Source organism: Amia ocellicauda, chromosome 12 (genome assembly GCF_036373705.1).
Source record: "Amia ocellicauda isolate fAmiCal2 chromosome 12, fAmiCal2.hap1, whole genome shotgun sequence".
Taxonomy (NCBI): domain Eukaryota; kingdom Metazoa; phylum Chordata; class Actinopteri; order Amiiformes; family Amiidae; genus Amia; species Amia ocellicauda.
This window is the reverse complement of record NC_089861.1, coordinates 17,299,583-17,326,739: the sequence shown is the minus strand read 5'-3', so window position 1 is coordinate 17,326,739 and position 27,157 is coordinate 17,299,583. Positions and strand designations below refer to the sequence as shown.

General features: G+C 40.8%; 1 protein-coding gene across 1 annotated transcript; it reads left to right on the top strand.

The window, feature by feature from the left end:
* The first annotated feature begins 20 nt into the window (after positions 1-20).
* On the top strand, positions 21-25,830 carry LOC136764000 (uncharacterized). The gene is made up of 11 exons (XM_066717829.1): positions 21-118; positions 17,185-17,255; positions 18,700-18,730; positions 18,857-19,002; positions 19,122-19,240; positions 19,385-19,446; positions 19,704-19,822; positions 21,073-23,444; positions 24,407-24,471; positions 24,955-25,097; positions 25,250-25,830. The coding sequence occupies exons 1-11, from the start codon at positions 21-23 to the stop codon at positions 25,354-25,356; spliced, it is 3,333 nt and encodes a 1,110-aa protein (XP_066573926.1). The 3' UTR covers positions 25,357-25,830.
* The last annotated feature ends 1,327 nt before the right edge of the window (positions 25,831-27,157 follow it).

Sequence of the window (27,157 nt, the reverse complement as noted above, 5' to 3'; positions counted from 1 at the left end):
TCAAAACCACATGCTTTGCAATGCTTAATACTCCAGCGACTGGCGCAGTATCGGTTTGCGCTGACGGCTGCGCCATCCACCCCGGGGACCTGCATTTCCTCTCCGCAAAGGCCTTCAGGTGGGTAAAATTGTGTGATGTGGGAAACGAAGCTTTCCGAAGCAATTAACCATTTGAAGCTATTGTATCGCAAAAAGATCACTGCATCGAAACGCTGGACACAGGCTCTCCACAGGGACATCTGTGAGGCAATACGTGGATCGAGTGATTTGAAAGGCAACGGCCATCTAGACATCAGCGAGGCAGTATGAACCCATCGGCATCTGTGATCTGGAGTTTAATAAAGGTTATGCGAGAATAATGTGTCGATCATGTATACAAATAAATCTTGCTCTGTCACCAAGGTGTAAGTAACACTGTCATAGTTTAGCTCTGTGATCAAAATAGAGACTCGAGTGAATGTTGAATTTAGGAAGCAGTCATTCGTACGTGATGACTGTAGTATGTCGACGTCAAATAAATGCAATTGACTTGGTGTAGACTACATTTCATATACTCTAGATTAGTCTTTTAGATGCATTTCCTTTTTTTTTTTTTAATCTATGCCGATATAGAGTATAGTCGTGTTTCTTGCTTTATCTGCCCGATTGGTCCAGCGGGTGAAACCGCACTGAGATTCTTCGAGCGCCTGAGGTAAGCGGTGGAATCCCGTGCGGACATTTCTTTTCAAATATCCCATGGCGCAGAGAGGGGAGCTGGCATGACTCTCTATAACCTTGGATTTGAGGTAGTTCAGACTCGTTTAAACATTATGGTTTTTGATGTACCGACACGTATTCCAAACCAATTCGACACTGTCAGCTGCTGCAGTGACGTCCCGAAGCTTCGTTTGCAGTGATCACGTGGTTTCTGGCAAGGTGTTCGGCCATTGTATCGATACATTGTGCTCCGGAGGGGTAGATCAGGGGAGCGTAACATCACTAGTGAAAAGGTCAGACTGCTTAACTACCAATACTGTGCATTTTGTTTGCATGGAAATTGGACCGTTTGTTTGAAAGTTTCTGTTTCCCAGCTAACCCACAACGTTGCTACAAAGTTTTATAACATTGTAGCAACGTAAATTAATTTGCTACGATGTTGTGGCAACATTGTGTGTTAGGAGGGCTTATATTAATGAATAGTCACATTAATTATAGTTGATGCATTTAATTAAATTGACACGAATCGGACAAATTAATAAATTACTTGACAGATTCCTGGATTAATTTACTACTCTATGGCGAAACTGCAGGTTGAATGGCCAAATTGATTAATTTCTGAATGAATTTCCCAATGAACTACCAAATTCACGAATTAACACTTTTGGCACAAACGGCGCTCCATACATTTGTTTGTGTTCAGGTCATGGAGCTATTCCTCTCCATTACACTCCCATATACACTCACCTAAAGGATTATTAGGAACACCATACTAATACTGTGTTTGACCCCCTTTCGCCTTAATTCTACGTGGCATTGATTCAACAAGGTGCTGAAAGCATTCTTTAGAAATGTTGGCCCATATTGATAGGATAGCATCTTGCAGTTGATGGAGATTCGTGGGATGCACATCCAGGGCACGAAGCTCCCGTTCCACCACATCCCAAAGATGCTCTATTGGGTTGAGATCTGGTGACTGTGGGGGCCAGTTTAGTACAGTGAACTCATTGTCATGTTCAAGAAACCAATTTGAAATGATTCGACCTTTGTGACATGGTGCATTATCCTGCTGGAAGTAGCCATCAGAGGATGGGTACATGGTGGTCATAAAGGGATGGACATGGTCAGAAACAATGCTCAGGTAGGCCGTGTCATTTAAACGATGCCCAATTGGCACTAAGGGGCCTAAAGTGTGCCAAGAAAACATCCCCCACACCATTACACCACCACCACCAGCCTGCACAGTGGTAACAAGGCATGATGGATCCATGTTCTCATTCTGTTTATGCCAAATTCTGACTCTACCATCTGAATGTCTCAACAGAAATCGAGACTCATCAGACCAGGCAACATTTTTCCAGTCTTCAACTGTCCAATTTTGGTGAGCTTGTGCAAATTGTAGCCTCTTTTTCCTATTTGTAGTGGAGATGAGTGGTACCCGGTGGGGTCTTCTGCTGTTGTAGCCCATCCGCCTCAAGGTTGTAGGTGTTGTGGTTTCACAAATGCTTTGCTGCATACCTCGGTTGTAACGAGTGGTTATTTCAGTCAAAGTTGCTCTTCTATCAGCTTGAATCAGTCGGCCCATTCTCCTCTGACCTCTAGCATCAACAAGGCATTTTCGCCCACAGGACTGCCGCATACTGGATGTTTTTCCCTTTTCACACCATTCTTTGTAAACCCTAGAAATGGTTGTGCGTGAAAATCCCAGTACCTGAGCAGATTGTGAAATACTCAGACCGGCCCGTCTGGCACCAACAACCATGCCACGCTCAAAATTGCTTAAATCACCTTTCTTTCCCATTCAGACACTCAGTTTGGAGTTCAGGAGATTGTCTCGACCAGGACCACACCCCTAAATGCATTGAAGCAACTGCCATGTGATTGGTTGGTTAGATAATTGCATTAATGAGAAATTGAACAGGTGTTCCTAATAATCCTTTAGGTGAGTGTATAGCAGTGCATATCTTGCATAGATAAAGTTTCAGGGCACTGGGCTTTAGTGTTCCGTAGCAGTAGCTATTAATATTCACACACTGACACATTAAATCCAACATTTGCGGCTTAACAGTGTACCCTACAAACTTAATTGTCTGTTTTTATGGTCAAGTCGTAGGCATAAATGTATGTGCAGAGTTTCATGTATGTACTGTATTCCAGTGTGCAGGAAATGTGTAATGTGAAGCGGCGTGTATGTTTTTTTTCATTGGCCCACAGCACCCATGTTTTTCACTGGGGCAACTCACCTTTAACGACCTTGGTAGTACTCTGCACTAGTGTCATGCATGCCAATTTGTGCCACAGTGGGTATAACTGGCATGGAGTAGAAGGCACCAAAGCTTGAATCAGAGAATGCTACATGGCAGACAAAGCATGAGACCAAGCAACGTCTGATGGACAAGCGTAATAGTGGGGCATAAGGTATGCATGAGTATGAAGTGGCATATGCATGTGTCAGTTGGTTTAGGAGAAGATTTTTGTAGCATTTCACAATTTTGCCGCTAATCGCAATATGGCGGCAGCACCATGTGACCGGCACGTGTAGTTTTCACTGAATTCACTGAGTTTCATGAGTTTTAATGTATGTATGAGTGTTATAGGGGCATTTTGGCAGAAGGAAAAATAAAAATAACTAGACGTTGCACATTTTAGGGACATTTGAAAGTTTCAAGTTTTCTGCATTGAAGATACAGAATGCAATTTTGTCCACATGATGGAGGTAGAGGTCTACATAACAAATGTCAGTATAAGGTTGAAGCAGTCATTTTCATTGGTGCACAGCAGCCATGTTTTGTGTCCAATCAACTTTGGCTTTTTCAACTTTGACAGATGTTTGTACTAATATGAATCACTGATATTTTAAGCACTGTACGCATGACTATGCTGTAGATATTCACTGCTGCATGTGACATGGCCTTAAGCATCATGGCCACTGTACCGTGTTGGTGACAAAACTAACCACAATCAAGCATAACATTATTTAGTATTGTACCAAGTTTGGTGAGTTTTTGAATATGGCTAATGGGTTTTTTTCCGTGGTCAAAGTTCATGCGTTTATAAATACACTTAATTTGCATACATGCGTAGTCATTTGCTTGTGGCTGCCTTGTTTTTGCACACAGTCACTTGACTCTTGCCTCTAGCGTAATAGTGGGGCATAAGGTATGCATGAGTATGAAGTGGCATATGCATGTGCCATTTGGTTTTGGAGAAAAAGATTTTCGTAGGATTTCAAACTTTTTCACAATATGCATTATGGCGGCAGTACCATGTGACCAGCACATGCAGTTTTCTCAGCTTTTGCAGGTATTAGTGGTTTCTATAACACTTACAAGTTTTGTGAGTTTTTTCATGAATGTATGCACTTCGTGCATGGAAGCCTAATAAATTGTCACCACTTGTGTTTGTGCAATTGATGAAATACAGCAGCAACAACAATGTAAATTGTGTTTTTTCATGTATTTAAATTAAATTTAAGACGTACGTATTCTATGTAGATTGTGATTATCAATCTGTATATACATACGTAGTTAAAGTCGCTCTCATCAGCACAGAGGTTAGTGTATTTGATCTTCTCTTACTGTAAAATATGTATGTTTTGTGTAATTCTCCCTGTGCTAAGAAAAGTAATGTATGAATCATGCACAAACCAACCACGGACACGTGATTCGTAGGGGCGCTGGATTCGGCGTGACACCGCATTTCTGTCAGTGGCGGAAGAAACTGCCTGTATTCAATCGCTGTCCAATCTACATCGTCACATTAACTGTCCATCATAATATCGCTGTAACACGTCTTCCCTGTCACGGAAGCTGCGCTCAGTCGTCTCTCATTGCTGCCATTTACCAACTCCTAACTAGTTATTGACCTGGTGAGGCCATATTGTTACTAAAGCGTCTCTCTCCTCGACATACCGCTGTTTGCTGCTGATCTGGCTAAATTTTAATCATAACTCTCCTCACTGCTTGTGTCTCTGCTGGCATTTTAAAAATAGCGGTTGAACTCCAGCAAATAACTTTTGTGCAGAACTGAGCTTCCCTATCAGGATGAGCTGCCCGGTATCTGAAAACAATGGGCTACCGGTTGAAATGAGCTGCCCTGACTGAAAATATTAAGCAGCTCATCCTGTCAGACATAAAGGACCTGTCTGAAAGTGCTACCAGCTGTTTTTCAGCACTATTACTGTATTTTAATACTTCAAATCCGAGGTAGCGCATCCTGTCGGACAGAAGGGACCCGTCAGAATGGGCTTCCCTCTGTTTTTCAACACTATCACTGTATTGGAAGCTTTCAAACCCTATGTAGCTCATCCTGTCATCTATGTGTAAATAGAAAATTGGTCACTATGGAAAAAACACGGTCAAAATCATTTTAAATGTACATAATTATTACCAACACATTTATGGGCGTGTTCACTGCGCACGCGTACTTTCGCCAGGCAGCTCATTCAAAGTAGCTCAGTTTGTCAGAGCACCTGTTAAAGTGGCTCCGTGCCGCCGGGAACCAGTTTTTTGGAAGTGAAAAGGCGTGGAACGGTTCCAGATTAGGCACCGGCTCTGAACCAGCACGGGCACCATGTCGGTGGAAAAGCGTTATGTTTCCAGAGCCCGTTCTTGCTGTTGTAGAAATATATTGCAGAAGAGCAGAATTGCAGTCACTGCTTCGTTTTCTCTCTCCCTGGTGAGGTATGGATGCAGGAAGCTTGAGAGAGTATTTCTAAAATGTAGTATTATCCAACAGTTATTTAAAAAGGCTTGGTTCTTTTCAGCATGTATAAGATGTATTTAAATCACCTTTTTAAATAATGCATTTAATATTATACACGTAAATGTTCAGTAGCCACTTTGGCGAATTACAGATCAAAACACAACAGTTACGTTTCCCACACTGGTAGGACGTGACTTCGTACACATTAACATCACTCAGCCGAGGCGTGATTAAGGAATAACAAGCACCAATTTTATTCAGAAATGAAACTCTTAAAAGAATAAACGACAAACGTCTGATCTTGCTTCTTGCTTAGTGAACTGAACCGCAGGAATCCTCTGGACTAGTCTTGGATCAATTCTAAACCGAAAAACAAAAAAATAACTCTAAACAAAGCATTCAATAGAATAGTTATAAGAATGAATATGGCTTGTAATCTTAATTGTCAGTATTGACCACGTTTAAAATAGTTATGAGGTATAAGTTCCCTTCTGTCCTGTAGCCATTATGTTAAATGTGTGGCCTCTTAGAAATAAACAACTCGTTTCTGTGGCATCTTCACACACTACACCTATATAAGAATGACCACTGGGATTCATGTGACCTGGTGGATGTGGCGCCATTCGTTCATGGCGCAAAGCGCGTCATTGTCAATTGCGCATGCGCGCTGCTGCAAACGGAGCGAGTTGAGCGCTTCTGTCCGGCGCATAGCTGACTTTGTGCAATTGTACATGCAGAATGGATTGTTTAAAAATGGCAACTATACAAATTGTTTCTTGATGTGTATACATTAGTTACTATAGAATGTAAGTATATGTACTCACTATAGGTTATCGAACTTTATATACATAAAGTTGAACTTCTTAGTACTGAAGTTAATCTGTGTGATCTGCTCTTACTGTAATATATGACATGATATTGGTGTAACGTGAGATGGAGAAATGGACTGGAGATGCGTTTACCTAACTGACCAGTTTCTCAGGCAGTCATCCCAATCCCATCATAGCAGAAGGACACATACCTTTTGTTTCAGGGTTTCTTTGTTATATATGCAGGCAATCGAACAAGTCCTACCCGAATCCTGAGTGTCTGCAAGCTTGACTGGTAAAACCCGTTTCTGGACAAGAGCTGCACCCAGCTATTGTCTTTATGGAAAACCTTGACCCCAGCCCATCTGCAAGAGAGGGCCATGTTTAATGCAGAGTCCAGTTTGATATAAGGAACGTTCATTTTTCCCTCTTCACGAGTACGTTATGTGGATAGCTTATTTATATTACATCAAGAAAGTGGCTGTATCTGAATAGTAGTCGCCACATTTTCCAATGGCTGTAAGAAACGGTGCTCCCTGGAAAAAATGGTGACCCCTTCCTTAGTGACCGAAAATACACACTAGAGTCACAAAAGTGGTTGAGTATGCATACAGATGATACATTATTGACCATTATAATCTCCTTTTAAAGTTCAAAGTTTCTGTTATTGCTTCACCTGTGTGTGTGATTGTTGTGAAAAGCTGTCAAACTAAATTACTTACAAATAAGTAAATAAACATTTGAAAGATTGTACTGCATTTATGTTGCTGAAGTGTATGATGTTTGCATACGTTTACAAGTGGTATTACTTGTGTAGTAATAAGAAATTAATATAAATGAGTGTCTCAATGCGTGAGTTGTGGTCTGTGGAAAATACATGTACGTTGTATATAAAGTTAGATAACATAAAGTAAGAGTACATATACTTACATCCTATAGTACGTGTAACTAGTATACACATTTCAAACAATTTATATATTTGCTGTTTTTAAACGATCAATTCAGCATGTACAATTGCACAAAAACAACCATGTGCCGTGCAGAAGCACTAAACTCTGTTTGCTCTATTGACAATGACGTGCTTTGCACCGTGAGTGATCACACTCCCGTAGGCAGAAAGCAGAGATTGCTGCTGGCGCATGCGCACATCCACCAGGTCACATGATTCCCAGCGGTCTCCGAATTAGTCGTAACAACTGCTCACTGAAGAAAAATTAAATGCGAAGAAAATGTGAACACTATTCTGTTTTTCACTTTTGACAAATTAGTTGCACATTTAAATACATTCGCTACACAATGAATGATCCAACTGCCAATATATTGTCATTTTAATTAAAACATTCCGCGATGCAGAAAATTAAGCCTTTTCTCAATGTGGTCTCGAGGAAGTGCGCTCGAGCGCTTTCAAATAGTGAAGCTGGGAACATTTTTGACAGTATCAAATATTTACTACGATAATAGTTTTATACGCATCATATTTTAAAGTAGTATAGGTCCATTTAGTAAAACAAGTTGCACTGATATCGCATAAGTCTGCATTTATTCGGACATGATCCATCGGTAACTGTATGCCGACGTCGGTCATCCTCCACCTCCCCGACCTACTGCTGTCCGACCACGACAACCATAATCCAACATTGGCTATAGGTCACCACTCACCCCATACTGCTGTCCGACAATGCCAACTATAATCCGATGTCTGTCATCCTCCACCTCCCCGACCTACTGCTGTAAAACCATGCCAACAATATGCCGACATCAGCCCAACTTCCTGTGCTATCTAGATGATCGAGCAAAGCATTCCAAAGTTAGGTCTTAAAATGTTCCTGTAGGCAGTGTTTTTTCCTAGAGATCAAAATGGACACCATTTTTTTCAGTCCTCCACATTAACACAAAAATCCTAAGAACAAATTGTTTTATTTTGTTTTTTTATTTTATTTTGTTAACTAGTTGATTGACAAATTCCTAAAATTTCAAAGATTGAAAAAAGGGTTTCAGAGTTCTGAAATGTTTTAACCCTTGGTTTAAAATAAACCCAGCTGGTGCTTTTAGAAGCTTGTTAGATTACAGTGCCACTCAATTTATTGCCGTTAAATGTACTTTGTTTATATTCGCAAAATGTACTGAAACGCAACAATGTCTTAAGTACTTTGCTTTGTTAACAACTACAATGATAAAATGATTACACTACTGATACGTTTTATGATGATGATGTTGATGAAGATTACTATTATTAACAATATTTCACAATACTATTACTCTTATTTTGGTAGCTTTTTCAACTTTAGTCATGACATTAAATTACTAAAATAGTCATAGGTTGGGTTATGCAAATGAGTTTGAGGAGTTGTGGGAACGATTTGCTTATTTAGATATTTACTTGCATTTCTTTCATAAGTTTATAAATGTGTGCTTTATACTGGGTATTTGTATGTAAATTGGGCTACCTTAAGTTGAATTCACCCTTTCTTTGATGGTTAGGTGTCCATTTGACTTGTGTGATCAGAACAAACCGGAGTAGTTTTCATCTTTTAATTTAGTTACTGTTGTACAATTCCTATTTCAGAGGGAGGAGAGAGAAGCTGAGATGGACAGTACTTTTTCTTTACTTTCGTAACCACTCATAGAGTGGTATTTTCCTGTGTTTGGGGAGGGGGGGAGGTCCCAAAAAACTAGGATGTTGGAGAACGGTTTCTAGTACCTGTGTGAATTTGACATTCACTTTACACCCATGCCTTATCGAGACTAGTTTTTATACTAGTTATTAGGTCTAATAAATATAGAAGTATATGTATAAAGTTGAGGCTCTGTCACTTGGAACATTCATGCACCTCATATTTGTCTGTCAGTTCCCAGTCAGATATCTCGAGACCACAGTGGTGGGGAAAAAATAATCTCTTGGAACACAGTCCCCTTCCCCATTATAAATTGTTGAATTTACATCTGTATCAGATTGTAGATATGTTTGTCTGTTTCTATATATTTTTTCATGTTATCTACATCGGTATATAGTTGTATCTCACACACAAACCCTAAATTATCATATTGAACTCAAGCTTGCCTAGTTCTCAAAACACTTCTCGAATTTCGTATGGTAACAATGACTTGGTCAATTAAACTGGGAAAAAATGCAGTAACATTAATGCAATTATAAAACAATCATACACTCACCTAAAGGATTATTAGGAACACCATACTAATACTGTGTTTGACCCCCTTTCGCCTTCAGAACTGCCTTAATTCTACGTGGCATTGATTCAACAAGGTGCTGAAAGCATTCTTTAGAAATGTTGGCCCATATTGATAGGATAGCATCTTGCAGTTGATGGAGATTTGTGGGATGCTCATCCAGGGCACGAAGCTCCCGTTCCACCACATCCCAAAGATGCTCGATTATCTATCGACATACCGCCGTTTGCTGCTGATCTGGCTAAATTTTAATCATAACTCTCCTCACTGCTTGTGTCTCTGCTGGCATTTTAAAAATAGCGGTTGAACTCCAGCAAATAACTTTTGTGCAGAACTGAGCTTCCCTATCAGGATGAGCTGCCCGGTATCTGAAAACAATGGGCTACCGGTTGAAATGAGCTGCCCTGACTGAAAATATTAAGCAGCTCATCCTGTCAGACATAAAGGACCTGTCTGAAAGTGCTACCAGCTGTTTTTCAGCACTATTACTGTATTTTAATACTTCAAATCCGAGGTAGCGCATCCTGTCGGACAGAAGGGACCCGTCAGAATGGGCTTCCCTCTGTTTTTCAACACTATCACTGTATTGGAAGCTTTCAAACCCTATGTAGCTCATCCTGTCATCTATGTGTAAATAGAAAATTGGTCACTATGGAAAAAACACGGTCAAAATCATTTTAAATGTACATAATTATTACCAACACATTTATGGGCGTGTTCACTGCGCACGCGTACTTTCGCCAGGCAGCTCATTCAAAGTAGCTCAGTTTGTCAGAGCACCTGTTAAAGTGGCTCCGTGCCGCCGGGAACCAGTTTTTTGGAAGTGAAAAGGCGTGGAACGGTTCCAGATTAGGCACCGGCTCTGAACCAGCACGGGCACCATGTCGGTGGAAAAGCGTTATGTTTCCAGAGCCCGTTCTTGCTGTTGTAGAAATATATTGCAGAAGAGCAGAATTGCAGTCACTGCTTCGTTTTCTCTCTCCCTGGTGAGGTATGGATGCAGGAAGCTTGAGAGAGTATTTCTAAAATGTAGTATTATCCAACAGTTATTTAAAAAGGCTTGGTTCTTTTCAGCATGTATAAGATGTATTTAAATCACCTTTTTAAATAATGCATTTAATATTATACACGTAAATGTTCAGTAGCCACTTTGGCGAATTACAGATCAAAACACAACAGTTACGTTTCCCACACTGGTAGGACGTGACTTCGTACACATTAACATCACTCAGCCGAGGCGTGATTAAGGAATAACAAGCACCAATTTTATTCAGAAATGAAACTCTTAAAAGAATAAACGACAAACGTCTGATCTTGCTTCTTGCTTAGTGAACTGAACCGCAGGAATCCTCTGGACTAGTCTTGGATCAATTCTAAACCGAAAAACAAAAAAATAACTCTAAACAAAGCATTCAATAGAATAGTTATAAGAATGAATATGGCTTGTAATCTTAATTGTCAGTATTGACCACGTTTAAAATAGTTATGAGGTATAAGTTCCCTTCTGTCCTGTAGCCATTATGTTAAATGTGTGGCCTCTTAGAAATAAACAACTCGTTTCTGTGGCATCTTCACACACTACACCTATATAAGAATGACCACTGGGATTCATGTGACCTGGTGGATGTGGCGCCATTCGTTCATGGCGCAAAGCGCGTCATTGTCAATTGCGCATGCGCGCTGCTGCAAACGGAGCGAGTTGAGCGCTTCTGTCCGGCGCATAGCTGACTTTGTGCAATTGTACATGCAGAATGGATTGTTTAAAAATGGCAACTATACAAATTGTTTCTTGATGTGTATACATTAGTTACTATAGAATGTAAGTATATGTACTCACTATAGGTTATCGAACTTTATATACATAAAGTTGAACTTCTTAGTACTGAAGTTAATCTGTGTGATCTGCTCTTACTGTAATATATGACATGATATTGGTGTAACGTGAGATGGAGAAATGGACTGGAGATGCGTTTACCTAACTGACCAGTTTCTCAGGCAGTCATCCCAATCCCATCATAGCAGAAGGACACATACCTTTTGTTTCAGGGTTTCTTTGTTATATATGCAGGCAATCGAACAAGTCCTACCCGAATCCTGAGTGTCTGCAAGCTTGACTGGTAAAACCCGTTTCTGGACAAGAGCTGCACCCAGCTATTGTCTTTATGGAAAACCTTGACCCCAGCCCATCTGCAAGAGAGGGCCATGTTTAATGCAGAGTCCAGTTTGATATAAGGAACGTTCATTTTTCCCTCTTCACGAGTACGTTATGTGGATAGCTTATTTATATTACATCAAGAAAGTGGCTGTATCTGAATAGTAGTCGCCACATTTTCCAATGGCTGTAAGAAACGGTGCTCCCTGGAAAAAATGGTGACCCCTTCCTTAGTGACCGAAAATACACACTAGAGTCACAAAAGTGGTTGAGTATGCATACAGATGATACATTATTGACCATTATAATCTCCTTTTAAAGTTCAAAGTTTCTGTTATTGCTTCACCTGTGTGTGTGATTGTTGTGAAAAGCTGTCAAACTAAATTACTTACAAATAAGTAAATAAACATTTGAAAGATTGTACTGCATTTATGTTGCTGAAGTGTATGATGTTTGCATACGTTTACAAGTGGTATTACTTGTGTAGTAATAAGAAATTAATATAAATGAGTGTCTCAATGCGTGAGTTGTGGTCTGTGGAAAATACATGTACGTTGTATATAAAGTTAGATAACATAAAGTAAGAGTACATATACTTACATCCTATAGTACGTGTAACTAGTATACACATTTCAAACAATTTATATATTTGCTGTTTTTAAACGATCAATTCAGCATGTACAATTGCACAAAAACAACCATGTGCCGTGCAGAAGCACTAAACTCTGTTTGCTCTATTGACAATGACGTGCTTTGCACCGTGAGTGATCACACTCCCGTAGGCAGAAAGCAGAGATTGCTGCTGGCGCATGCGCACATCCACCAGGTCACATGATTCCCAGCGGTCTCCGAATTAGTCGTAACAACTGCTCACTGAAGAAAAATTAAATGCGAAGAAAATGTGAACACTATTCTGTTTTTCACTTTTGACAAATTAGTTGCACATTTAAATACATTCGCTACACAATGAATGATCCAACTGCCAATATATTGTCATTTTAATTAAAACATTCCGCGATGCAGAAAATTAAGCCTTTTCTCAATGTGGTCTCGAGGAAGTGCGCTCGAGCGCTTTCAAATAGTGAAGCTGGGAACATTTTTGACAGTATCAAATATTTACTACGATAATAGTTTTATACGCATCATATTTTAAAGTAGTATAGGTCCATTTAGTAAAACAAGTTGCACTGATATCGCATAAGTCTGCATTTATTCGGACATGATCCATCGGTAACTGTATGCCGACGTCGGTCATCCTCCACCTCCCCGACCTACTGCTGTCCGACCACGACAACCATAATCCAACATTGGCTATAGGTCACCACTCACCCCATACTGCTGTCCGACAATGCCAACTATAATCCGATGTCTGTCATCCTCCACCTCCCCGACCTACTGCTGTAAAACCATGCCAACAATATGCCGACATCAGCCCAACTTCCTGTGCTATCTAGATGATCGAGCAAAGCATTCCAAAGTTAGGTCTTAAAATGTTCCTGTAGGCAGTGTTTTTTCCTAGAGATCAAAATGGACACCATTTTTTTCAGTCCTCCACATTAACACAAAAATCCTAAGAACAAATTGTTTTATTTTGTTTTTTTATTTTATTTTGTTAACTAGTTGATTGACAAATTCCTAAAATTTCAAAGATTGAAAAAAGGGTTTCAGAGTTCTGAAATGTTTTAACCCTTGGTTTAAAATAAACCCAGCTGGTGCTTTTAGAAGCTTGTTAGATTACAGTGCCACTCAATTTATTGCCGTTAAATGTACTTTGTTTATATTCGCAAAATGTACTGAAACGCAACAATGTCTTAAGTACTTTGCTTTGTTAACAACTACAATGATAAAATGATTACACTACTGATACGTTTTATGATGATGATGTTGATGAAGATTACTATTATTAACAATATTTCACAATACTATTACTCTTATTTTGGTAGCTTTTTCAACTTTAGTCATGACATTAAATTACTAAAATAGTCATAGGTTGGGTTATGCAAATGAGTTTGAGGAGTTGTGGGAACGATTTGCTTATTTAGATATTTACTTGCATTTCTTTCATAAGTTTATAAATGTGTGCTTTATACTGGGTATTTGTATGTAAATTGGGCTACCTTAAGTTGAATTCACCCTTTCTTTGATGGTTAGGTGTCCATTTGACTTGTGTGATCAGAACAAACCGGAGTAGTTTTCATCTTTTAATTTAGTTACTGTTGTACAATTCCTATTTCAGAGGGAGGAGAGAGAAGCTGAGATGGACAGTACTTTTTCTTTACTTTCGTAACCACTCATAGAGTGGTATTTTCCTGTGTTTGGGGAGGGGGGGAGGTCCCAAAAAACTAGGATGTTGGAGAACGGTTTCTAGTACCTGTGTGAATTTGACATTCACTTTACACCCATGCCTTATCGAGACTAGTTTTTATACTAGTTATTAGGTCTAATAAATATAGAAGTATATGTATAAAGTTGAGGCTCTGTCACTTGGAACATTCATGCACCTCATATTTGTCTGTCAGTTCCCAGTCAGATATCTCGAGACCACAGTGGTGGGGAAAAAATAATCTCTTGGAACACAGTCCCCTTCCCCATTATAAATTGTTGAATTTACATCTGTATCAGATTGTAGATATGTTTGTCTGTTTCTATATATTTTTTCATGTTATCTACATCGGTATATAGTTGTATCTCACACACAAACCCTAAATTATCATATTGAACTCAAGCTTGCCTAGTTCTCAAAACACTTCTCGAATTTCGTATGGTAACAATGACTTGGTCAATTAAACTGGGAAAAAATGCAGTAACATTAATGCAATTATAAAACAATCATACACTCACCTAAAGGATTATTAGGAACACCATACTAATACTGTGTTTGACCCCCTTTCGCCTTCAGAACTGCCTTAATTCTACGTGGCATTGATTCAACAAGGTGCTGAAAGCATTCTTTAGAAATGTTGGCCCATATTGATAGGATAGCATCTTGCAGTTGATGGAGATTTGTGGGATGCACATCCAGGGCACGAAGCTCCCGTTCCACCACATCCCAAAGATGCTCTATTGGGTTGAGATCTGGTGACTGTGGGGGCCAGTTTAGTACAGTGAACTCATTGTCATGTTCAAGAAACCAATTTGAAATGATTCGACCTTTGTGACATGGTGCATTATCCTGCTGGAAGTAGCCATCAGAGGATGGGTACATGGTGGTCATAAAGGGATGGACATGGTCAGAAACAATGCTCAGGTAGGCCGTGGCATTTATACGATGCCCAATTGGCACTAAGGGGCCTAAAGTGTGCCAAGAAAACATCCCCCACACCATTACACCACCACCACCAGCCTGCACAGTGGTAACAAGGCATGATGGATCCATGTTCTCATTCTGTTTATGCCAAATTCTGACTCTACCATCTGAATGTCTCAACAGAAATCGAGACTCATCAGACCAGGCAACATTTTTCCAGTCTTCAACTGTCCAATTTTGGTGAGCTTGTGCAAATTGTAGCCTCTTTTTCCTATTTGTAGTGGAGATGAGTGGTACCCGGTGGGGTCTTCTGCTGTTGTAGCCCATCCGCCTCAAGGTTGTACATGTTGTGGCTTCACAAATGCTTTGCTGCATTCCTCGGTTGTAACGAGTGGTTATTTCAGTCAAAGTTGCTCTTCTATCAGCTTGAATCAGTCGGCCCATTCTCCTCTGACCTCTAGCATCAACAAGGCATTTTCGCCCACAGGACTGCCGCATACTGGATGTTTTTCCCTTTTCACACCATTCTTTGTAAACCCTAGAAATGGTTGTGCGTGAAAATCCCAGTAACTGAGCAGATTGTGAAATACTCAGACCGGCCCGTCTGGCACCAACAACCATGCCACGCTCAAAATTGCTTAAATCACCTTTCTTTCCCATTCAGACATTCAGTTTGGAGTTCAGGAGATTGTCTTGACCAGGACCACACCCCTAAATGCATTGAAGCAACTGCCATGTGATTGGTTGGTTAGATAATTGCATTAATGAGAAATTGAACAGATGTTCCTAATAATCCTTTAGGTGAGTGTATAATCCTTAGGGGTTTGGTCACAGCAGTCACAGTGCATAGCCTACCCCCCATCACTAAATGGTAAGCCCCCATAGTGAAGCCTCGTACAATATACAGGGGGCATGTCTAGGGGGTGGCCATGGCCCCCCTGAAATCTAATTGGCCACCTCAGTGGGCCCCCCAGAAATTGAGGTCTGTTTGGTCAGGAGTTGTTGATCAAACCAGAAAGGTGAGACCAGCCACACTTGCGGAAGAGCTTTGCCCGTATTCAGTGTCTGAGAGCGATAAATCGGTCCTAAGTGCCTGAAATATCTGAGAAATTTGCTCCTACTTTTATTCTTAGAAGTAAAAGCTATTCATAAAGATTCTTTTGAATTTCAAGTACTCCTAACTCGACCAATTTTTACGAGAGCTCACCAGGACAATGTCCCGAGATCATTCAACAGTTGATTGAAATACCCAAATCAAGCCGCATTCATAATCGATAGATTAGCCTATATTCATCAAGGGTTTTACATTACACCAATTCTATATCCAACTGTATTCAACTAACAAGAATACAACTAAAAATACACCACAAAATGAATGAAAAATTATCCACTCATACAAAGCATATTCATAATAAACTAATTGCGTTAACTTTAATTTGCGAATCGGTGTAAATCCTTTCATGAATAGTGTTTCCACCTGTCGACAACTTCCTATGTAAAATGTAAAGATAAATAGTGTTCAATTTTAAGATGTTTAATGTATATTTATTGTGATCATTAATGAGAAATGATTCTAGCATTTTAATTCCATGTAACACCTTAACGTACTAGTAATGAAGGAATAAGGGGGAAACGCTTTTCATTTAATGTCAAATTATGGACAAATAAAGGCTGTTATCTTAGCATATTTGTGTAGTTGTATTTTTTACTTCTGCTTGTGTACATGATCTTGCGTGTAGCCCGGGGCCAGAAAGAAAGTTTGAGTCATTGAGTCTCTGTGGCAAAAGTCCCATTCATACTGAAATGCCAGCAAAATGCAGGCAACGTTTGTCGACTTTTCCTATCGCTCCCCATTCACGCTGGCTTTGAAACCCGGCAATATGCGGAGTGAGAAGGCACCACACGAACACAAAACATATGGAGTAACCTGGGTGTCTCAGCATTGAGGCAAGGCACTTGACATGGACAACTTTATCAAAATCTTTGTCACCCAGCACAAAAACACTTATTCAGCTGTTTTAGAAGTGCAGTTTGAAATAATTGGGCTATAGACCACAAGTGAGCAATTTTGTGTTTTTTTTTTTTTTTGTAATTTTTGAATTTGTTTAGTTTCTCCTTTATGGAACATTTACTAATATATGCTAATACTCTTATATAAAATCTTAACCTTCAGTGCAAACACTGTATTAAGAAAAAGCAAACCCAGAGCATTGCCAACCTTACTGTATTGTCCAGTCTGTCAGTCAGGGTTACTGTGCTGTAGTATCCAGTCAGTGTTACGGTTCTGCAGTGTACAGTAACTCTAGAAAGTCATTGTGTTTGTGGATTAAGGAATTGCAGTTGTCATGTGTGTCTCATTCTCTTTCTCCCTCCACCCACCCCCTCAGGTACAGAAGGCTGTTGGAGCCACAGACGAAGATGAGAGCTGGTTACATTGTTTGGATCTTCCTCCTCGCAGGTGAGGGGGAGAGGGAGATGTAGGGAGAGGTGGGAGTGATGAGGGCAGTAGAGGGGAGAGAGTGGAAAGAGAGCAGTAGAAATTAATATTTTTGTATTCAGCTTATATTTAAGTTATGATGGTGTTTATAGTAAAACATTTTTTACAGCACACTTTATTATTTAAGGAAAATGTTGCAGGCAACCACAAACGAGTTTCAGAAAACATTTTGGTTTGATTGTCGTTTTTTGCAATCTTTGTTGAAACAATTTTCTTAACATTGTAATCTTTTAAAGTTCAAACGGAGCCATGGATAGTGTGTTCCTTTTCATGGATTTGGAGATTACCTTTCAAAGAATATGAATTGGAAGTGATTCAATCAATTTTGAGATGGAATCGAACCCAAATCCTTGGAGTTCTGTCCCTGTCATACGCTTCCCGACAGCATCAGAAACAGCCACTTATACTCAAGCAGCATTGGGAACACTATATGGAATTGGATATTTGGACTCAGTGTGGATATTTCCGTCTGGAAATGGAGAGACACGCAAGGTCTGAAGAAGGATAAAATGTCAAGTTTGTGGGAAAACAGATTTACACACATACTACTACAATGAACTTGATACCATCGCTAATATTGTTGAGGAGGTGCCTGAATTTAAAAGGTTACTAACTTAAATATACATATAAAGGAAGAGATGTCTAATTGACCATGTTAGGGTGAACTGTTTGAAGGCTCACAGGTGTAGCTATTTTTCACATTGCATCATATGAACAAATCCATGCATGATTTCCCACAAGCCTTATAGGCTTATAACCCTAAAGCAAGTGAATAACTTTCAATACTGGCCTGCTTTCAACAGCAGTTCACACTGGGACTGGGACAGACATGGCTGAATGCTTCAGCAGAGCAACATCAGGCCACATATCAACTTGGAGCAGCTCTGCCGCTCGTTTAGTGGTATTTTCTCTGGAGGTCCAGGTACTGCGCCCGAAGCTCTAATCTAAAATATCTTAAAACAGCAACTGAAGCACAAGCCTTACAGCTACGATGCCCCGATATGGAGAAAAACAATGTGTATAAGATTTGTAAAGAGTACCATCAAGTCTCCAACAAGGCTTGATGAGTTTGTCAGCATTCCTCTCTGGCTCTGGAGTCTTCAGGTTTAATAACCATAAATAAACATTCAGGGGATCAATGTGGATAAATCATTGAAGCATGACATTTGGACCCCCTGGCTATATCACTGCAGCACTGAGAGACCAGAGCAGCTATAGCTGGAAGCCACGTTTTTAACGGGGCCTCACTCGGTTTCATCACCACTGTGCCGGCTCCCCTGCATTCACTGACCGGGCGGTTGTGGGGTTTAACCGGAGTCCCCCAAAACATTCCTCGCAAATCAAAACCCCCTCAGTCATAATTTATCAATGTATATCACCCCTCTCTCTCTCTCTCTCTCTCTAGGAACCTCACTGATCATCACTGTAGCCAACAGGTAACAAGCCCTTCTCTCTCCCTCCACACCCCACCCCCCCTTTAACTGAAATCCATCTATCACTGGGTGAGGAGGGTGAAATGAATGAATAAAGGAATACAAAAATCCATAATCTCCCACTTCAAGCACCACAGTAACTGGCAAATTGGTGATAAGCATCAGTCCCGACCCAGGAGCCTCAGACACGGATGCTGTGATTAAGGCTGTGGGTGGGCTGGGTGTGGAGAGCATCTCTAGCCCTTACCCAGTCACCTTCACCTCTGTTGGACTAAGTAAGTACGGCCTTTGTGAAGATTGTGTGTGTGTGTGTGTAATAATGTGTGTGGGTGTCTGTGTTTGTGTGGGTCAGTGTGTGCCTCTATCACCATGCAGTCTTGCTTCTATTCTCCAGACCCTTCACTTCCATTTCTGATGCAGCAATTTCCACATGATACATTGTACCTGCAATTCGATGTGAAAAATCTAGACACAGTGTCACACTCCCAGGCTGAAACACAGATGAAAACACTGGTGAGTCCAGAGTCCTATTTCTATTTGATATTGTAAGGTTCATTTTTCCTCTGTACTGTATCTGTAATCACTTTGGCGACACTTTTGTAAACTTGTTATGCCAAAAAAGTTAATTTGAACATTGAATTTCTCTCTCTCTCTCAGTTCCGAGCAATGGTAGATAAACTGCTATGGAAGCAAATTACCATCTCGAGGATCAATGTGTCGTAAGTTATTTCAGTGCTCTGTTCTGCATTTGTTAAGGTTTCATACTTCATTTCCCATCTGAATAAACTGATCAGTGCAATAGACCGCATGCCTGATTACACTGCCACAGTGCGTCTGGACAGCACCCGAGTACGAGACAGGTCTGCTGTGTGGACGCTGCACATCCGATTGAGTGGCGCTCATGGTGTGTGTGTGTGTGTGGGCTCTCACTCTGCACAGTGACTGAACTCGGCATGTCCTTTCTGTGCCCCTACAGTGACTGCATGATTGTGCAAGGAGGGGAACTCCATAATGACTTTGCAAACCCGGGCCCTGTGGGCAAAGTATTACTGCGGACAGACATACAAGATGTATTGTTGTATTTCACTTTAACTGGTAGGTCACCAGTTTGCCTTCAGACATAAAACACCGCAAGAAACAAACCTAAGGGTACAATTCTCAAAAAGGTGTTCAATTATGAATACACTTTATTAAGTAATTTCAAGTTACAGCACTGTGAGGCACACTTGGCTGGGGCATAATGATATTCGAATGTCCAAGGGATATTGTGGTTAGTTGTTCACATTGCCAACGGGCTCACAATGGTAGGGCACAATGAGATACAGCAGGACTTTAAAGGTGCCCTGAAGCTCAAATGTACTTAGAAAAGTTTCTTTGCTGATGATGTTGCTCAGCAATTAGTATTGGTGCTTTATTGTCAGGCCTGAAAACACAAAAGTCCAAAGTCCTACTTTTTAAATTTAAAATGATCGTTTATTGGTTAAATGCAGGTAATTAATTAATGTAATTAACAAATCTGTTGAAAGAGCAGAACTTGCCTGATTTACTAATTTGATAACCAAGTGCAATTTAAAAAGCTGATTAACTTCCGATTGACTAAATTAAAATGTAACCATGTTCTACATGCTTCTTCTATTTAGAAATCAGTGGTAGACTGTTGAAAGGCCCACAGCGCACTTGGTGCGCAATGGCAATTTAACATTTTTAACAGTTTTCAGTGTCAGGGCAACTGTACCATTCTGTTCTGTCTCGGTGTCCCAGGATTATGAGGCCTGTTGGCAACCCTGTTTGACACTATTATTCATCTGATTTCTAGCCACAAGTGAGCTGGGGACTTACTAATGCCATGTTTTAGCTTTCACACACTGCTCTACCATTTTTGGCACAAACAACGGGTGACACTCCACACTGTTGAGGACACAATGGTTAATCTGGAATAACAAAGTCCCTAACAGTAATTCTGATTTTGCATGAAAAATATTATTTTCTGGAAATACATTATAATACACCAAGTTCACACTGCGTGGTATGCGGATTGATTTAAAACAGTAAAAACAAACATTTAATATTCACATTCCTGCCGAAAATCCATTCGAAGCACTCGACACAATTTTTCAAAACAATGGCAGCTACTGCACTGTGCCCGATGTGAGAGCTGGTCACATGGCCTCCAGCAGAACTGTGGTCATCGCTGACACTGATTCACTGTACTGTTGCCAAGACTGAGAGAACCATTCTGTCCAACGTGATCCCTACTTGCCGGAGAAACTATGCGTCTGCTAAACCTGACCACATAGCTCAAAACCATTTGTGGACTTAACCTCTCACCTTCATTTTTCATACAGGAGTTACTTTTGTGGATAGCGCTATGACTGCAGCTTGCAACACTATAACTCGGGCTCGCAATAAAGCTGCGGCTCTCAACTTGACAACTGTGGCTCCCAATATAACAACCCTCACTTCAAACACTACAACTGCGGCTACCAATATTGCATCTCGCAACACTACAACTGCAGCTCCTAATGGAACAACTCTGGCTCACAAAAACACTACAGTTACAGCTCCCAATATTATTGTGGCTCGCAATACAACTGCGGCTACCAATATTATTGTGGCTCGCAACACTACAACTGCGGCTCCTAATAGAACAACTCTGGCTCACAAAAACACTACAACTGCGGCTACCAAAATCATTGCGGCTCGCAACACTACAACTGCAGCTCCTAATAGAACAACTCTGGCTCACAAAAACACTACAGTTACAGCTCCCAATATTATTGTGGCTCGCAATACAACTGCGGCTACCAATATTATTGTGGCTCGCAACACTACAACTGCGGCTCCTAATAGAACAACTCTGGCTCACAAAAACACTACAACTGCAGCTACCAAAACCATTGCGGCTCGCAACACTACAACTGCGGCTCCTAATCGAACAACTCTGGCTCACAAAAACACTACAGTTACAGCTCCCAATATTATTGTGGCTCGCAATACAACTGCGGCTACCAATATTATTGTGGCTCGCAACACTACAACTGCGGCTCCTAATAGAACAACTCTGGCTCACAAAAACACTACAACTGCAGCTACCAAAACCATTGCGGCTCGCAACACTACAACTGCGGCTCCTAATCGAACAACTCTGGCTCACAAAAACACTACAGTTACGTCTCCCAATATTATTGTGGCTCGCAATACAACTGCGGCTACCAATATTATTGTGGCTCGCAATACAACTGCGGCTACCAAAATCATTGGGGCTCGCAACACTACAACTGCAGCTCCTAACAGAACAACTCTGGCTCACAAAAACACTACAGTTACGGCTCCCAATATTATTGTGGCTCGCAACACTACAACTGCGGCTCCTAATAGAACAACTCTGGCTCACAAAAACACTACAACTGCGGCTACCAAAATCATTGTGGCTCGCAACACTACAACTGCAGCTCCTAACAGAACAACTCTGGCTCACAAAAACACTACAGTTACGGCTCCCAATATTATTGTGGCTCGCAACACTACAAATGCGGCTCCTAATAGAACAACTCTGGCTCACAAAAACACTACAACTGCGGCTACCAAAATCATTGCGGCTCGCAACACTACAACTGCAGCTCCTAATAGAACAACTCTGGCTCACAAAAACACTACAGTTACAGCTCCCAATATTATTGTGGCTCGCAATACAACTGCGGCTACCAATATTATTGTGGCTCGCAACACTACAACTGCGGCTCCTAATAGAACAACTCTGGCTCACAAAAACACTACAACTGCAGCTACCAAAACCATTGCGGCTCGCAACACTACAACTGCGGCTCCTAATCGAACAACTCTGGCTCACAAAAATACTACAGTTACGTCTCCCAATATTATTGTGGCTCGCAATACAACTGCGGCTACCAATATTATTGTGGCTCGCAATACAACTGCGGCTACCAAAATCATTGGGGCTCGCAACACTACAACTGCAGCTCCTAACAGAACAACTCTGGCTCACAAAAACACTACAACTGCAGCTACCAAAACCATTGCGGCTCGCAACACTACAACTGCGGCTCCTAATAGAACAACTCTGGCTCACAAAAACACTACAACTGCAGCTACCAAAACCATTGCGGCTCGCAACACTACAACTGCGGCTCCTAATCGAACAACTCTGGCTCACAAAAACACTACAGTTACGTCTCCCAATATTATTGTGGCTCGCAATACAACTGCGGCTACCAAAATCATTGGGGCTCGCAACACTACAACTGCGGCTCCTAATAGAACAACTCTGGCTCACAAAAACACTACAACTGCAGCTCCCAATATTATTGTGGCTCGCAATACAACTGCGGCTACCAATATTATTGTGGCTCGCAACACTACAACTGCGGCTCCTAATAGAACAACTCTAGCTCACAAAAACACTACAGTTACGGCTCCCAATATTATTGCAGCTCGCAACACTGCAACTGCGGCTCCTAACAGAACAACTCTAGCTCACAAAAACACTACAGTTACGGCTCCCAATATTATTGCGGATCGCAACACTACAACTGTCGTGCCTACTAACGCCACAAAAGAAATAATTCTGGGGGCCCCTGCCAGTAATGGAGAGGGCTCAATCAGCATCCAGTTCCAGATGGATCAAGAGTTTGACGAGCGGCTGAGCGACAGGACATCTGATCAGTTCAAGAACCTGGCGATGAACACTACCACAGAGGTACCTCTGATCATGTTTACCACTATACACTTGCTCTGGTCATTGAATCAATAGGTGCATTTACACTGCCATTTCTGATCCGGATCAAATACATCGGTAGCATTTTGATCCTGGCAGTGTAAACACTCGACCGGCTCAAGCTCTGGCATGCACTGCTGCGGCGTGCGTTTTAAAGACTGGGGCAGACAAACATATCATATCAGAGGATCAGATAGGAGAACACTTCCCTACTGCCCATATTATAAATTTAACACTAAATGGTTTATTTTATGTTATCAAAAGTATATAATTGTATTTTTATATTCAGTTATATGCAAGTGCTATTACTGTATTATTGCTCTTATTTTGAAAGTCGCCCTGGACAAGGGCATCTGCTAAGAAATACATAAGTGTGTTGGTTTCACTTGTTATAACAATTTGTAATGAGAGAAATACAATTTTCGATGGCGTTTTAAAGTCAGGTGGCAGACCTGCATCAGTGGAGCAGATGAGACCCTTCCCTACAGCCCTTATTACAAATAAATTGGTTAAAATATTAAATATTTAAACACTAAATGCCTTGTTAATTTATCCTGGCAAAAAATACAGAATTGTATTTTAATTTGAAATGCTTCAGCTGCGAAAAGTAACTTTATTTTTAGATTTTGACCTAGCTATGTTATAATGCACTAATTTAATATGCATATAATGAAGTATGGACTTGCGTGCTAATGCGTATGATCAAATGGCAGTGTAAACGCAATGCCAGTGATAGTGATCAAATGTTCTGATGCATTTGATCTGGATCAGAAATTGTAGTGTAAATGTGCCTAATGTGACCCCAGTTGCTCCAACTAACGATTTAGTCTATAAAAAAGTATTACTACTATTTATAGCGTACTTTTAACTGCTGTTAAAATGTTCTCAATTTACTGTCCTGTGAGATGGTAAAGTAAATACTGTATTGCTGTGCTGTGTTTCAGCTCAGTGGGATTTACAGCAGAAGCAATCCCAGCACTTACAGGAGGTGTTACCTGGAGAGATTCTGGTGAGCAGCTGTGGCCACTGTGGGACACTGCGAAGGATCTTGGTGGAAAGCCAAAATTACTCTAAGAGGCTTCTCTTTTCAGACTGAGAAAAGTTAAAAACCTTAGTTTACAGTAGAAGGGATTTAGTTCCATGGAGAGTCATCCTTGTAACAACTGGAGCAGAAGCATCTCCAGCTCAACTATCTTGGTATAATGTAAGAGAATTAGGGGGCGGTTGCACCAACTAGAATAAGAACAAGAACTGGGATGAGATGAAGCTCACTGGAGATGGGTCACACATGCACTACCCAGCAGGTTGGGTTCAGGCTCAAAATTAAAGTTGAATTATCTTGGATTAAAATAGGGATGTTTCAGTTTCAGGGATCTTGGTTCAAAGCAGAAGTCTGTGTTTAATGTCAGAATGGGTCAATTCCTGAAGCCCCTGTGCCGAGTCTCGTCTCTCCTGTGTATCTGTCTGCCTGTGTGCCTGTCTGTGTTTTCAGGAATGGCTCAGTGGGGGCAGATGTGCAACTGGTGTTCAGCAGTCCCAGTGTGGTACCCAGTAACGACACTGTGGTGCAGGATCTAAAGAGTGCAGTGGCCAACATGTTAATTAATGTGATTCCCAACAGCATCAGTGCCACACGTGAGTATTGAGGGAGAGGGAAAGATGTACAGAGCACAGCCCCTAATAGAGCTTAGAGAATTCTAGCTCCCACTGGCATAGTTACACACTCCAACAACCACAACTCCATAATACTACAAGTGTGATCTTGGATTTTTGTCTCTCTGTTCCAGAGGCAAACATCACCACTCGTGGTGGAGGCTCTGAAGCTACAGTTCCCAGTTCAGTCCTGCTGCTGTTCCTTCTGCACCTGACTGCTCTGTACAGCATGCTGCTCTGACAAGTCAAACCCAGAGCCCAGTATGGCACACTGCTCTAACACAACAGACACAAACTGACCACAGAACAGTGCGACGTTGTGCCACAGCCCACTGATGTGCTTCTCTCATTTTGTCATAAAACGCAACCAAACCACAACTTCACAGAGCACTGCCAGTCTTCGTAGTGATAATTATTTTATCACAAACAAACCATAACATCAAACAGTGACACACTGAGTTGGCTGGGTATTTGATTCGACCATGTACCTGCTGGAGATTAATTCTGCATCATGCCGCTGCTCTTCCTCGGATGCCCTGCAGGGTGTGGGATGACATTCGGACACTGCCTGGCCATATATATAAGCAGGATTTACTTTACACTTTTTATATTTTTAACTAATGTGTTTGTTATTTTAGTGATTTAACACTGGTGACAGAGCAAAGTTTTATGCGAGGTAATTATGAATGTGATTAATAAAGGTCATTAAACCCTGTATCTGTCTGCAATGGAAATGTGATGAAGTGCTTTACTCAGACACCATATTTTATATACCTATTCCACTTAAGTTTAAGGAATCAACAGTGAATTGATCAGTTTATTGTATAATGATAATAAAATGGAGATAGTGGTGACCGACACGTAGTATCCCCAGAGTCGGTGAAGGCTCTGAGCCCTGAGACCTTGATAGTGAACAAAGAAAAGTCTATAGAGAATAATAAGGAAGAATCAATGAAGTATTAATTATGAATTCGGATGCAAGTCTACTACTGAATAATCCTCAATATAGCTAATGAGTAGATATGTCAAACCCTATGATACATTTGCACTGCACCACTTCTGTAACCTTGTGGCTGACTCTAAGAAACAACTGGAAGGTTTGTTATCAATATAGCTATTACTTAATTCCCTACAGTTCATCCTTGAAAGTGTCAAGGCAAGGGAATCACATGTTTTTGAGAAATGAGTGTCTGTCTGCTACAGATTTCTCAAGACGCACACAGACAGCCCTGTATGAGCCAAATGAATTAATTTGGATAAGTTTCAAAATTTGTGTTCTGTTTGAGATAAAAGGAAGTACAAAATATGTATTATATATGTGTAATGTGTAGTTTATAAGATACATTTTAGAAGGGTTCTAGTGTTATGTGGGTGATTCAAACTTTTTTTATTAGTAGTAGTAGCAGTATAGTAGTAATTTTATACACCCTGTGAAATAGGAACATTAAAGTACAATATCCTGGTAATGTATAATATATTTCTCTGTATTTTTGCACTTTGTTTGCACTTGTGTTGTAAGTTGCCCTGGATAAGGGCGTCTGCCAAGAAATAAAAATAATAATAATAACATTATGACAACTGACAGGTAAATTGAATAACACTGATAATCTCATTATCATGGCACCTGTCAGTGGGTGGGATATATTAGGCAGCAAGTGAACATTTTGTCCTCAAAGTTGATGTGTTAGAAGCAGGAAAAATAGGCAAGCATAAGGATCTGAGCGATTTTGACAAGGGCCAAATTGTGATGTGGTCAGTATCAAAAGTGGTCCAAGGAAGGAAAAGCAGTGAACCGGTGACAGGGTCATGGGCGGCCAAGGCTCATTGATGCACGTGAGCGAAGGCTGGCCCGATCCCGTGTGGTCCGATCCAACAGACGAGCTAGTGTAGCTCAAATTGCTGAAAAAGTTAATGCTGGTTCTGATAGAAAGGTGTCAGAACACACAGTGCAACGCGTAGCTGCAAACCGGTCAGCGTGCCCGTGCTGACCCCTGTCCACTGCCGAAAGCACCTACAATGGGCATGTGAGCATCAGAACTGGA

Bases quoted from the DNA above. Each gene is read 5' to 3' on its own strand.
- LOC136764000 (XM_066717829.1), top strand. From the start codon at position 21: ATGCTTAATACTCCAGCGACTGGCGCAGTATCGGTTTGCGCTGACGGC. The intron at 23,445-24,406 runs GTACCTCTGATC...GCTGTGTTTCAG, and splicing joins CGATGAACACTACCACAGAG to CTCAGTGGGATTTACAGCAG. The intron at 25,098-25,249 runs GTGAGTATTGAG...TCTCTGTTCCAG, and splicing joins CAACAGCATCAGTGCCACAC to AGGCAAACATCACCACTCGT.